This window comes from Capra hircus, chromosome 10 (assembly GCF_001704415.2).
Source record: "Capra hircus breed San Clemente chromosome 10, ASM170441v1, whole genome shotgun sequence".
Taxonomy (NCBI): domain Eukaryota; kingdom Metazoa; phylum Chordata; class Mammalia; order Artiodactyla; family Bovidae; genus Capra; species Capra hircus.
This window is the reverse complement of record NC_030817.1, coordinates 91983151-91998059: the sequence shown is the minus strand read 5'-3', so window position 1 is coordinate 91998059 and position 14909 is coordinate 91983151. Positions and strand designations below refer to the sequence as shown.

Below are 14909 nucleotides of genomic sequence, written 5' to 3'. Positions count from 1 at the left end.
TACTCACATACCTCTTTATTCACATACCTTAATCAATTTCTTAGCTCTATCTCTAAAACCAAGTCATTGGTATACATCTAAAGAATGCAATTTTATATGTCTTCAAAATGGAATTATCTTCAAAATGGAACTTTATGATCACTAATTATGAAAGTACTGACATTTGCAACTTATTCTTTGCTATAGAACTTAATATTTTTAATGGAGAAAGTGCCCTCTTTACAGTTTGAATGATCCAATAAGCATAGAAAAAATTCTGTTGAATAAAGGATACTCTCAATGCTTTCATGTTAAAATTTGTAAATATTTCAAGCCTAGATATTTAAATTTTTTCCCTCCAACAAAACTATCTTTATGAGATAAAACTTTTGAATAATTCTCTATAGTTTAATATTTTATCAAATTTAGCTACTGCAAAATCAACTGCCTTCTCAATTTCATTTCATTCTAATATAGAATATAAACTTAACCAACTAAAATAGTAGCTCCATCAAAAAAGTCTTCATCATAGCTGAAATATTGCAAATGAAAGAACTTCTACAATAAATTATTAGCTCATCACTTAATTTGCTCAATTCTTCCTTTGTTTTTATCGGGATATATTTCAATGTCATTCTCTTTGCAAGATTTGTTTCCAAGAACTGCTATTTTGCTAAAGTTTTCAAAAGCTTAAGGTTGTTGAAACTCTACCTGGTAAACACTTTAAAGGTTTCCAAATGATTTTGAATCAAAATCTAACCAACACACAAAAATCTCACTTCATCTACTCCCCATGCACCCACCCACCTAATCCAGGCAAAAAAACCAGTATACAACACAGGCTAATTTACAATGTAGTTTTTCACAATATCACATTTCTAAAATCCTGCTGGTCACATGCAGCAAAAACTGAGTATGAGAGTGTGTGCTGTCATGCTGAAGTATGCTTTTTCAATATTAGCTTCATCACAAGAATTCTGTAGTTTAGTTAAACCACACATATCAAGTATCAGTATATTTGATCATTATAGTTTTATTTCAATCGGTAAAATAAGCAGAGTGAGTTTGCATGCACCACAACCAATGCCCAAAATATTTCTGTTCCATAGTTTTCTTAATTTAATAAGAATGTTGCTTTTACCATGACAACATTCGTTCAGTGAAAGCCACGTTGGGGCTTTTAAATTTACAATAGCATTTTACAGTGATTTTGACAGAATAAACTTTCAAAAGCTTTACTCAGATTCCATTTACACTGACAGAAGAAATGTACAAAAGCTTTGAGTAAAAATGGTCTATTATTGGAATTAATTGTTTTTTATTTGAAAACCAGCAGCATCATTTGGGTCCTTTTTCTGCTAATGGAGCCAGTACAATAACTGTCAATTGCTTCATTCCTCATATGTGCAAAAGAAAACTTGTAATAAAAATAAACAAAACTAAATTTTAAAAGTTACTTGATCTATATGAGATCATGTCTCACAGAAAGGGATGTAAACATATTTGGCACCTGTATACATTAAATCGTCACCCTGAGGCCCAGACTTCCTAAATATCTTCCAGTTTTGAAAACAGATGCTGACCCTGTTTTAGCAGATTTATCTTATCTTCAGTTTGTTGTGTGGACAGTGGTATCACTATGATTTTCGTGGTAGATGGTACATGCTGATGAACATTTTGTGCAGGTTAAATAATGATACAGAAATTCTCTACTTCATTCTTCATTAAACATACACTTCAAGTTTTCAGAATTTATTGCTGCCGGAATTATAACAAAATAAAAAAAAGAACTGCCAAATAAAATAAACAGGTTTTAGATTTACAGTACACAGTAAATGACAAAACTACTGTAGCAAGAGTGCCCTGACCACTCTCTTGACTAGTTTATATCAAGACTGTTCTGTCTCTATCTCCTGCACATATTTCGTCCCCAACCAACCCCTAAGTCCCCGTGTCTCCCTCTTACTCCAGCCACTGACAGCTGGGAGCTTAATGCTTTGCACAGGCTGTGGCACAACATGCTGGTTCCCATCAGGCTACCATTAGATAAAACACTTCAACACTTATGTCTCCACCACGGGAAAAAGAGGGACCTGCCTTATCAGGGCACGCTTTGTTTTCTCAGTACACATCCTACATGCTGCTCTAAACGGGAAAGGTTAGTCATGCTGTAGCTCAAAAAGGTTGGGAAAAGAAAGACAAAGTCTTTCCATTTAAATGTTTCTCATTTTTAAATGAAATTTCTGTTCACTACACTTGTGTTTCACAGGCCACTAGACAAAACCATGGCAAAGGTTAGAAGTACAACATGGAACTTACAAACTTACTCTGTCTTATTTTAATGCAACTCTCCTTGGACAGAAAGGAGATCAAACCAGTCAACCCTAAAGGAAATCAACCCTGAATATGCATTCATTGGAAGGACTGATGCTGAAGCTCCAGTGATTCGGCCACCTGATACGAAGAGCCTACTCACTGATGCTGGGAAAGACTGAGGGCAAAAGAAGAAGGGAGTGGCAGAGGATGAGATGGTTAGATAGCACCACTGACTCAATGGACATAAGTTGAGCAAACTACGGGAGACAGTGAAGTACAGAGAAGCCTGATGTGCTGCAGTCCATAGGGTTGCAAAGAGTCGGACACAACTTAGCAACTGAACAATAACAACAGCAGCTTCATTAAAGAGGAAAACCCCGGGATAAAGCCTGAACTGGATGGGACACTGAAACAACAGATAAAAATCAGATCTGTCCTGGGCAACAGTAACAAAGACAACAGACACGATCACGTAAACAATCACGGCATTTCAATATGACCAAAGGCTCAATCAAAACCAGATTGGACATTCAACAGTACATTCAAATGGGTTTTATAAAAAAAAAAAAATCAGACAAGATGAAGAGAATATTATAATGTACCATAAATAACAGAAATATTCAATAGCATATATACAGCTTTGTATTCAATTTTTATGCCATATTATTTTCCCGTTTAAGGAATCATTTCTGGGAAAAAAAATTGGGGGGAATGCTTTGTAAATATGAAGAAATCCAATATTCTAAAAAAACTTCTCAAAACATGGGCATCGTATTTCTACCTAAATACTCTTGACAAGTAATAAACTGGTAAACACTATTTGCTCAACAATAGCCTTCTTCAATGGAGAAGGCAATGGCCACCCACTTCAGTACTCTTGCCTGGAAAATCCCATGGATGGAGGAGCCTGGAAGGCTGTAGTCCATGGGGTCGCGAAGGGTCGGACACGACTGAGCGACTTCGCTTTAACTTTTCACTTTCATGCATTGGAGAAGGAAATGGCAACCCACTCCATTGTTCTTGCCTGGAGAATCCCAGGGATGGCAGAGCCTGGTGGGCTGTCTATGGGGTCACACAGAGTTGGACACGACTGAAGTGACTTAGCAGCAGCCGCCGCCTTCTTCAAATATTACAGGTCAACACAAAATAATGAAAAAGTTATCTTATAGTCCTAACATCAGCTTACACATATATTTGTTTATGGAATGTTAAAAAACATACAGGACTCAGCATTTAAAATTGGTTCCACATGGTTGTAACTTTTAAACAGAAGGATACTAGCAAATGTGTTTGGTAAATTTAGGAGAACTACACAGAATTCTTAACATATATCAGAGGCAAATGTAAGCAGCACTAGTCTCCTAGCTAATCAATTTCATCACTTCACGACTAGAACTTTACATTTTTTTAATTAAAAAATTTTAATAAATGACTCTTTAAATTCTATACTGCTTTACAATTTTCAAAAGTTTCACAGAGATTATTTCAGAAAATCCTGTAACAACCTTTCCCCCCACCTCTATGTCACCGCTCCCCCTTCCCTCTCCTCACTAGTAACCAGCAGTTATACTCTCTATCTGTGAATTTACTTCTTTTTTGTTTTATTCACTAGTTTGTTGTACTTTTTAGATTCTACATATAAGTGATATCACACAGTATTTGTCATTCTCTGTCTTACTTCACTTAGCATAATGCTGTCCAAGTCCATGCATGTTGTTGCGAATAGCAAAAATTTTACTCTCTTTTATGGCTGAGTAGTATTCCATTATCCATGGACGGAGCAGCCTGGTGGGCTACAGTCCACAGGGTCGCAAAGAATCAGACATGACTTAAGCCACTGAATGAGCGAGTATTCCAGTATAGACATATATCGCATGTGTGTATATATATATATATATATATATATATATATATATACACACACACACACAAATATATAATATACACTATACAGTGTATGTATATGTACTATATATCATATATGTTTCATTATATTGTTATATCTATATCTAGCCCTCCTTCCCTCCCTGTCTCCCTCTCTATATATATGTATATCACATCTTTATTCATTCATTGGTTGATAGATACTTAGGTTCCTTCCATAACTTGGCAATTGTCAAGTAATGCTGTTATGAACACTGGGGTACACGTATCTTGTATTTTGTGTGTGTGTGTGTGTGTGTGTATCTTTTGATTAGTGCTTTTATTTTTTATTTTTTTGTCAGATATCAACCCAGGATTTGAATTGCTGGGTCACATGATAGTTCTATTTTCAGTTTTTTTGAGAAATCTCCATACTGTTTTTCACCATGGCTACAGGAACTTACTTTCCCACCAACAGTGTATAAGGATTTCCTTTTCTCCAGATCCTGGCCAATATTTGTTTTTGGTGTTCTCTTTGATTACAGCCATTCTAACAGGTGTGAGGTGCTATCTCACTGTGGTTTTCATCCAGATTTCCCTAATGCCTAGCAGTTCTGAGTGTCTTTTCATGTGCCTGTTGGTCACCTGCATTTCCTCAATGGGAAAATGTTTATTCAGTTCTTCTGCTCATTTTCCAATCAAGTTGTTTGCTTTTTTGATATCAAATTATATGAGGTGTTTATATATGTTAGATATTAATCCCTTATTGATCACATCATTTGCAAATATCTTCTTTTTAGTAGACAGTCTTTTCGTTTTGTTGATGGTTTCCTTTGCTGTGCAAAAGCTTTTAAGTTTCAGTTCAGTTCAGTTCAGTCGCTCAGTTGTGTCCGACTCTTTGCGACTCCATGAATCACAGCACGCCAGGCCTCCCTGTCCATCACCAACTCCCGGAGTTCACTCAGACTCACGTCCATCAAGTCAGTGATGTCATCCAGCCATCTCATCCTCTGTCGTCCCCTTCTCCTTCAGCCCCCAATCCCTCCCAGCATCAGTCTTTTCCAATGAGTCAACTCTTTGCATTAGGTGGCCAAGGTACTGGAGTTTCAGCTTCAGCATCATTCCTTCCAAAGAACACCAGGACTGATCTCCTTTAGAATGGACTGGCTGGATCTCCTTGTAGTCCAAGGGACTCTCAAGAGTCTTCTCCAACACAATAGTTCAAAAGCATCAATTCTTCAGTGCTCAGCTTTCTTCACAGTCCAACTCTCACATCCATACATGACTACTGAAAAAACCATAGCCTTGACTAGACGGACCTTTGTTGGCAAAGTAATGTCTCTACTTTTTAATATGCTATCTAGGTTGGTCATAACTTTCCTTCCAAGGAGTAACAGTCTTTTAATTTCATGGCTGCAGTCACCATCTGCAGTGATTTTGGAGCCCCCCAAAAATAAAGTCTGACACTGTTTCCACTGTTTCCCCAACTATTTGCCATGAAGTGATGGGACCAGATGCCATGATCTTCATTTTCCGAATGTTGAACTTTAAGCCAACTTTTTCCCTCTCCCCTTTCACTTTCATCAAGAGGCTCTTTAGTTCCTCTTCACTTTCTGCCATAAGAGTGGTGTCATCTGCATATCTGGGGTTATTGATATTTCTCCCGGCAATCTTGATTCCAGCTTGTGCTTCTTCCAGCCCAGCGTTTCTCATGATTTACTCTTAAGTTTAATTAGGTCCAATTTGTTTATTTTTGTTTTTGTTTCCTTTGCTTTAGGAGATGGATCCAAATAAATATTGTGACTTATGTCGAAAGAGTGTCCTATGTTTTTCTCTAGGAGTTTTATAGTATCCAGTCTTACATTTAGGTCTTTAACCCATTTTGAGTTTATTTTTGTATACAGTGATAAAGAACATTCTAATTTCTTTCTTTTACATATAGTTGTCTAGCTTTCCCAGCACCACTTACTGAAGAGGCTATCTTTTCTTCATTGTATATTCTTACCTCTTTTGTCATAGATGAATTGACTGTCTAAGCGTGTGCGTTTTTTTCTGAGCTCTTTATTCTGTTCCACTGACCTATATGTCTGTTTTTGTGACAGCACCATACTGTCTTGATTATGGTAGCTTTCTAGTACAATCTGAAGATTCCCTGGAGAAGGGAAAGGCTACCCACTCCAGTATTCTGGCCTGGAGAATTCCACAGACTGTGTAGTCCCTGGGATCGCAAAGAGTTGGACACAACTGAGCGTCTTTCACTTTCACATACAATCTGAAGTTAAGAAGTATGATTCCCTCAGCTGTTCTTTCTCAAGATTGCTTCAGCTATCTGGAATTTGTTTCCATACAAATTCTGAAGTTACTCATTCTAGTTCTGTGAAAAACACCATTGGTATTTTGCTAAGGACTGCACTGTATCAGCAGATTGCCTTGGGTAGTATAGTCATTTTAACAAAAGTAATTCTTCCAATCAAAGAACATGGTATATCTTTCCTTTTGTTTGTGACATCTTCCATTTCTTTCACCAGTGTCTAATAGTTTTCCAAGTACAGGTCTTTCATCTCCTTAGGTGGGTTTATTCCTAGGTATTCCATTCTTTTTAATCCAATGGTAAATGGGACTGTTTCCTTAATTTCTCTTCCCCATAGTTCACTGATGGTATACAGAAAACCAGATTTTAAAAAATTTTACAGTATACAGATTTTTTTGGTCAACTTGAGTGTTTTACCTTTATACGTTTTATCTTGACTTTTTCAATGCCAAGAAAATTTATCCAAGAAAGGGTAAAAATGTCACTGCATATAGCCTGTGTCATCAAAGAATTTTTTGAGTGCTGTATCTCTGGTTCTAGTTTTGCAATAATTCCTATGGTTTGTGCATTTCTATAAAGCATAATGATTTTAGGAATATATATGTTGAATTAGAAATAACTGACCATATTATTGTAACTCCCATCTTACATATTAGGAAACTAAGTCTTATGTAGACTGTATAATCAGTCCAAAATCATGTAGCTAGTAAGTGGTAAAACAGTATTTGAAGTCAGACAGTCTAATATTGGAGCCTGTACTTTTGATTACCACCTGACTTCCAGTAATTGACATTAAATAGCTCTAAGGTAGTCATCACACACCAACTGCTTTCTAAATTTCCACTGAAAGAGCCCAAAGTCAGGAAATTAAAGAAAGTTACAGAAAAAGTTCATCTACAGAGTCTTAATCATAATTTTTAAAAACTATATGAATAGCTTTATATTTCCATACCAAAAAATTAAAATATTAAATATGTAATACTAGACAAAATGTTGATTTTTCAGGTACTATAAGTTTCAGTTCTAGAACTTCCATTTATTTTTTTATTAGTTTTTATTTCTCTGCTAAGAGTTCACTTTCTATCTATTGTGAACACATTTTCCTTTATGCCATCAATCATTTATAAAAGTTGCTTCAAATTTATACCTGTAAACTTCCACATCTCAGTCATCTACAAGTTGGCTTTTGGTTTTTGTTTTCTTAAAAACTGGTCTTATTTTCCTATTCTTGTTCATTATTGTGCTAAAATAAACATAAAATTCACACTGCAACCATTTTTAAGTACACAGTTCAGTGTTATGCAACCATTACTACCATTAATCTCCAAAAATTTTTATGTCTTCACAAATTGAAATTCTATACCCATTAAATAGTAATTCTCTGTTAGAGTTCTTACGTTGAGCAAACTGGGATTTATCTTGGACATTATGAATGCTGAACTGTAGAAGCCCTAAACTTTGCTATATTTTAGGTTGGGTTCGCAGTACAGACTATCTCCTCAGTGCTGTTCAAACTGCAGTTCAGCCCCTTTATTATTAACTGTGCGGCTCTAAATCCATCGTGCATATATGTGGTCCAGGTGTCAGCCACAGACTTGGACAGAATCATTCAGATTTTGAGGCTCCTCACACTGGCTCTTTCCTTTCTAGAATCCTTCCTTTTCAGTATCTTTGGTGGTAGTTTTCTTTTTGACCCCAACAAAGCAGCTTGCAGGATCTTAGCTTCCTGACAGGGTCTGAACCTGGGCCCTCAGCAGTGAAAGCAAGGAGTCCTAACTACTGGACCACCAGGGAATTCCCGGTATTTTTCTAAAACTCTGTCCTCTACTTCCTCAGGCAGGAGGACTCTGGGTTTCCTTCTGGAGTTTCAGTCTATTTGCGTGGTGCCAACTGAAGACTGAATTCAGGATCAGACCCAGAAAAGTGTCAATTTCCCTTCAGAATCTTCCCACTTTTAATTACTCTTCAGAGACTTCAGGCAGCTGTTTTCTTTTTGTATTTTCCCAGAGTTTACAGTTGCCCAGTAGGAATTTACTGAATACTATCAAAAGCAGACTGTTGACTAAGTTTCAAAATCTCTTTTACACTAAAGAAAGACATTTGAGATATTAAAGAAGTTTATTATTCAATTATTTTTAGGCATACAATTACTATATCTGATAAAAATCAATCTAGACATCCCCTATAATTAAATAATGCAATAAAAATTCTGAAAATGCTCACTGAGCGATCTAGGCCACAGGGAAGTTGGATCTACAAATATTGAGACATCAGTTTCTGATACAAATATTGGCAAATCAGTTTCTGAACACTGTGGCCTGGTCTCCCTAGCTGAGTTTTAAAGATGGCTAAAAGTAACATGCATAGAAAATTTATTTTTTTACATTTACAAGAATTTTAGTCTCATCTCGTATCCAGTAGATTATGAATCATGCAACTTAAAAATGCTGTATAATGGAACTTAAACATTATTCTTGAGTGCTAATTCTCACTTATGAATTCTCTAAAACTCCTTGAGAAATGAGAAACTGGAGAACAGAACACAACCTTACAGGATACCTCTGTTCATCTATTTTTATATTTAATCATTTAAAAACAATGAGTTTTTTTTCTAAACATAACTGTTTCACCAGCTGGTGGTCAAGTCTATTATGGTTATCTAGAAGTATCATTCTAAAATACACAATACAACACTTCAGAAGTTCAGCTCCAAAAAATGAGTTCAAGGAAAAAAAATAGCTGAGTGCAAACTATGTTGTCTTCAAAGTCACTGAATAAAAAGTTATGGAATATACTTTACAATTTCTGAACATAGAGTACTATGCTCTATTATTGGTTATTTACTGCTCCAAAGAACCTTTATTTAGTTTTGTAAGACATAACTACGTCAGTGTTGAGTAACAGAATAATTTTTTATTACTTTTCTTTGATGATAACCTGTAAGCTAGATTTATCTATAGCAGCCAAACCATTGTTATGATGCGCTGTGTTTAGTAGCTCAGTTGTGTCTGACTCTTTGTGACCCCATGGACTGTTGCCTGCCAGGCTCCTCTGTCCATGGGGATTCTCCAGGCAAGAATACTAGAGTGGGTTGCCATGCCCTCCACCAGGGGATCTTCCCAACCCAGGGATCAAACCCAGGTCTCCTGCATTGCAGGCGGATTCTTTACCGTGTGAGCTACCAGGGAAGCCCATTGTTCCAAAAAGGCCATAAAAATCACATATTCTAGGTGTCATGCTATCATTTACAATACCATACGAAGAGTAAAAACAATGAATGTCAGGTTAAAACAGTGTTTTTATCAATAAAGAAGCAACTCAAGAGCAAACACAGTTTTCCCCTTTTACTCAGTTTTTTAAAAATACCTCATTGCGTGAATTAATTTACATGACACCTGGAAATGACTAACCGATTCCTTTCAAAGACTGACTTAAAATATAAAGATAAAATCTAAATCATAGAAATAAGCTCAAAATATTTGCGAATATTTGGTCACAAATTTGATACACCCATCAGCCAAAGCTATATTAATATAACTCACATCACAATTAGGAATGAAGACAACCTGAAAATATACAGAAATTAATTTGAGGAGTTACTTGAGAATTTCTCATTCTTTTCCCTTTATCTAAACAGCTATTTTGACAAAGGAAAAAGAATGAGAAAGATCCTATTTTATACACAGAAGAGACTCTATGCATTTTATACATACAGGCTATTTCTCTAATCAACAGTCCCACAAAGTCAACGGACTTAAAAAGCGAATATTCTAAACTGCAAACATGGTCAATTATACCACTATTAAAAATATTTAATGGTTTTCCTTTCACGTGGAGGATCAAGTCCTGCCCTTGCCTACCTTTCTAAACTCAGCTTTAAGTTTCCTGGGGGCACCACGCTGTGTCACGACTCTGACCCCCTGCTCTCCTCCCTCCTTATTCTGTATAGTAAACCACTCCTTAAAAGCCCTTAGTCAGGAGTCTTCTCTTGAATGAAACTCTGACTGACCTCTCTCCTCCTTCTATTTCAGACTTTCAATAACTTTCTCCTCTGGAGTTCCACTGGGTCACAATACACTATTATAGTACTTACCATGCACTATTTCACTTTTTTATGTTTTTCTCCTCAACTAGACCAGAACATCGTCTCTTTACACAACTACCATCTAAAGTAAAACCTTAAAGAAACAGGCACCGGGTAATTGTTGAATGGACAGACTAATGTAGATAAATGGACATAGCTGCTTGATCAGAGCAAAGGAGAAAGTAGATTCCACATAGGTACACTAACGATTAGTCTCTTACCTGTTTGGAGTTGGTTAAATACAATTTTGCTCCAAGATTTAAAATCTGCAGTTTCACAAGATCATCTTCGCTGGTGAAGCTTTTAGCCGTCTTCCTCAAAACATCAGGGGCAATTTTAGGAACTCGTTCACAGTTTTCTCCAATTAGCCAAAGAATACTTGCTCTAGCCACAGGAACCTAATAGTAGCAGCAGATAACACAGAAATATTGCAAACAAAATAATCACACTCTCCTTAATAGTAATACAGAAAAGGCTTTAAATATTATAAAAGGTTTTACATCGATTAATTCATTTAACATATATCCAGGAAGTCCTCTTATATTTACAGGTTTTCTACATATCTGTATCTACAGCACTGACAAAATTATCAAGATCTGCTTATAAAATCATGAATGCTGGTCTATTATTTGGTCATCAATAAAAGAAAAAGGAATAACATAAGCTTGCCCAATATGGCATTTTTCATTATATATTTTTAATAAAGTACCTTTCCATATAATTTGTTTCTTAAAAATAAATGCTTTGCTAAAAATTGGAAACCTTCCACCAGCACCATTAAGAAGAGCATTTTATTCAGAGCATGCAAATTAGTTTTGTTACTATTTATTTGTATTCTCCCTTATTCCAAAAGGAATTTGAAGGGGTATGCAAATTAGTTTTTGCAAACATTTTCACCTGTATAGAAAATTTGCTTCTTATAATAAATGAAAAAGCCACTGGCTATCATTAAGAAGTAGCATCACAAAAGAAGAGGTAAGACTCTTTATGAAGTCCTTTTCTAATTTCTCAAATAAAGTCCCAATGTTTTCATTACAGTTTCACAGCTGTACACAGTATGACTGTTAAGGAAGAAAGTGAGAATGGAGACCTTTGCAAAGTGAGAATTTTATCACAATATCTACCATCTCAAATTCCTTCAAAACACCCATTTCGAGAAGTAATACATTAGACATCACTAAGTCGAGTCGTTCACCAGAATGAGGTCATCAGAAAACTTTAAAATCAAGTACACATTTTTAAATAATGTGCTAACATTACCATCTTTAAAATTAATATTAGAATAAGTTTAGTAAGAGAGAAGAAAATCAGTATATTTACATAATAATTTTAAGTGCTAAGCAAAGTAACAGTAAAATACCAAATGCTATTACAGATCTACTCATGTATTATGATAAAATTGATATCCTTACTGTATACTGATTTTTGGGAAGGAAGAGGCTATTTCCAATGATCCAAAGGTTACACTGCATTAAGGTCTTACTTCCAATCTATTACTTTAAATTGGGCTAAAGAACAGTAATTGAGTGGTACATTAAATTTTCCAGTATGAAGCAATTGGTATGGTTGCCTACCATAATGAAATGTACCTCTAAATAAGAATATATGAGCAACTTCAGATTTCAGTTATGCCAGATTTACTTTTCTTAAATATTTTATTATATATTGCTAGTATAAAAATTAGAATTCTATGACATATCACAATCTATTACTCCACTTTAATCCTTTGGGTTATACACTTTTTTTTTTTTCCAGTTAAAAGGACAATCCCCCAAAGGTCTAAGAGATTATTTTATTCCTATTCATTAATATACCAAGATTAAAATAATAGCCAAATACTCTAAACAATGTACATACATTTAAAATATAACTCTTTAAAAAATTAAACATCAGTAAGTTCTAAATGTTCATAATGAAAATCTCTAGATGGTAGCGGTGGTGCAGCAGGGCCAGGATAATATTCGTAGAGTCCAGAACAAGGTAATAAAATTTCCAAGTAACATTTTAAAAACACAGAAAATTTCTCCACAACAGGAAGTAATATCAGTAAGTATACTGAAACCAATCTTTTTGTGATGATGACATTAAAAAGCTTAGAAAACTGACAAACCTAATCTTGCGCATTTGGCTGGAATCAGAAGCATAAAATTTTCGGGTTCCAGCCCTGCCTTTCCCTGCCTATTAAATTATAAGACTCTCATTTGTACACTACTGACTATGAATCCATGGCCACTATATTCAAAGGTTTGAAGCAACTGAAAAAACAGTACAAAAATTAGCCACTTTTTGTTCTCCACAGCTAAAGCCAAACTGTTAACCCACATGCACACATATAATACTTTCATTATGAACCTCTACTTGTCAGTATTTTCAAAGACAAACTGGACTGTAAGTGACTCTGCTTGATCCTTTATTCTAAATGCCCTGAGCAAGTGGTTAAGTGCACTTTTTAAACCTTCTAGCAGAAGGCAGTTTCCACTGCCATTTTAAGCCATTAACCTGCTTGCAAAAATGAATAATCTTTCCAAGCTGACCATAGCAGTTATAGAAAGACATCTAGAAAGATTTCACAGATCACTCTGTAAGCAGTTCAATTTTAAAGCTATTGTGTTACAATACCAGCTCACTGCACAATGCAACAGTGTATGGTCAAACCTGCAAAAACATCAATTTTATTTAAATTTGTCAAAGGCACAATCAGAAGACATCTAAACAAACTGCATACAAATAGCAAATCTGATCCAATATTCTACATCTGGACTCAATATGCATTAACACTTAAGTGTGAATTAAGCAGGGGTGGCAGGGCAAGTGCAGTTAACTTGTGAAATGGCAGGCGTTCAGTTAGGCACTTGGGCAAGAAGTCCATAAAGCACTACTTCAGTATCACTCAGCAGTCTTTACGAACTAACATCTTTCAGCTCTCCTTTTGTAATATAAAATCCTCACCTGTCCCATTCAAGGTAATATGTAACCCTGTTAGAGCAATCCTCAGGTAGTATGCATTTCATTCTGGAAGAATAAAACTGTATTTTATCTATTTCTCCTTGCATTTACCATAGACTTTTCCTTCACATATTTATTTAGTTGCCATATTTTTTGCACATATAGGTAGGTATGTTTTTAAATTTCTTTGTACATTGGCCTTTTTGAATTTTATAATGTCCCATTTTATCCTGTTAAAAGCCCTTAATTAATTTTAAATCTCACATTCTTGTTGATATTCACTTATCTCTTTCCCTACTTTCCTATTTTCAACTTTCATAACAGTGTTTTAATTATAAATGGCCTTTAACTGGCTTTTGTTTTTCATTCCAAAGTCTGTCTTCTAATGAGAGAATGAAGTCCATTCATATTCAGAATAGGATATATTTGATTTTTACTCTTCCATTTTACTTCTTGATTTTAACTCTTCCATTTTAATTTTTAAACATTTATTATTTATTATTTTAAACATTTTTATTTATGTTTATATTTTTTAAACATCTTCATTTTTAAACATTTATTATTTATTATTTTCTTTTTCTTTTCCTTTTGTGAATTTGGAATTTCCACCATACTTTGTATTCCACTAATGGTTATCTTCTATCTGACAAAAACAGAAAAATAAGCTTTGCTGTAAGTTCTGTAAGGTAATATGTACTTGGCTCATATTCCATCAACTGTTGTAGAGAAAGTTGATGCAATCAAGAATTTTCCTGAGCCCCACACAGGGACATAATCAAAGACAACAAATTCTTTTTCCAAGAAAGCCTGTCGCTTGCTTGATCCAGGTCTCATGTACAGTCACAGGTTTCGTATGTAAGCCACTGCATTCCCCCGAAAGCCCTAACACTTCTTTGCCTTGCCTCTCCCTTTCTAACAAGACCAGAACAGGCGTAACAGCATAAGATGACTGGAATTCAGACTTCCACATTCCTATTTCTTTCTCATAACCTGACACACGCTTCTCTGCTGTTATTTACAAGCAAGAAATTAACTATTTCCCCTACCAAAACCCACCGCTTTCACCCTACGATAATCTATTTTCACCCTGAAAAGTGAAAGGGAAGTCGCTCAGTAGTGGCCGACTCTTTGCAACCCCATGGACTGTAGCCTACCAGGCTCCGTCGTCCATGGGATTTTCCAGGCAAGAATACTGGAGTGGGTTGCCATTTCCTTCACCAGATCTTCCTGACCCAAGGGTCTCCCGCATTGTAGGCAGAGGCTTTACTGTCTGAGCCACCAGGGGAAGTCCTTACTACTTCTTAAACACATGAGACTACTAAAATAATCTCGCCTCCCTCTACTCTCTTCCTCCCATGATACCTTCAAAACACTTTTATTCTGAACTAATCATACCCTACCCCTAAATTT

The 14909-nt window shown here is 35.5% G+C and overlaps 1 protein-coding gene across 1 annotated transcript in view; it reads right to left on the bottom strand.

Annotated features, from left to right (window-relative positions):
- Positions 1-14909, bottom strand: part of AP3B1 (adaptor related protein complex 3 beta 1 subunit) — a 242213-nt gene that overhangs the window by 107782 nt on the left and 119522 nt on the right. The window contains exon 15 of the mRNA XM_018053686.1: positions 10775-10951. Coding sequence (XP_017909175.1) covers positions 10775-10951 — 177 coding nt within the window. The remainder of the gene's footprint in view (positions 1-10774; positions 10952-14909) is intronic.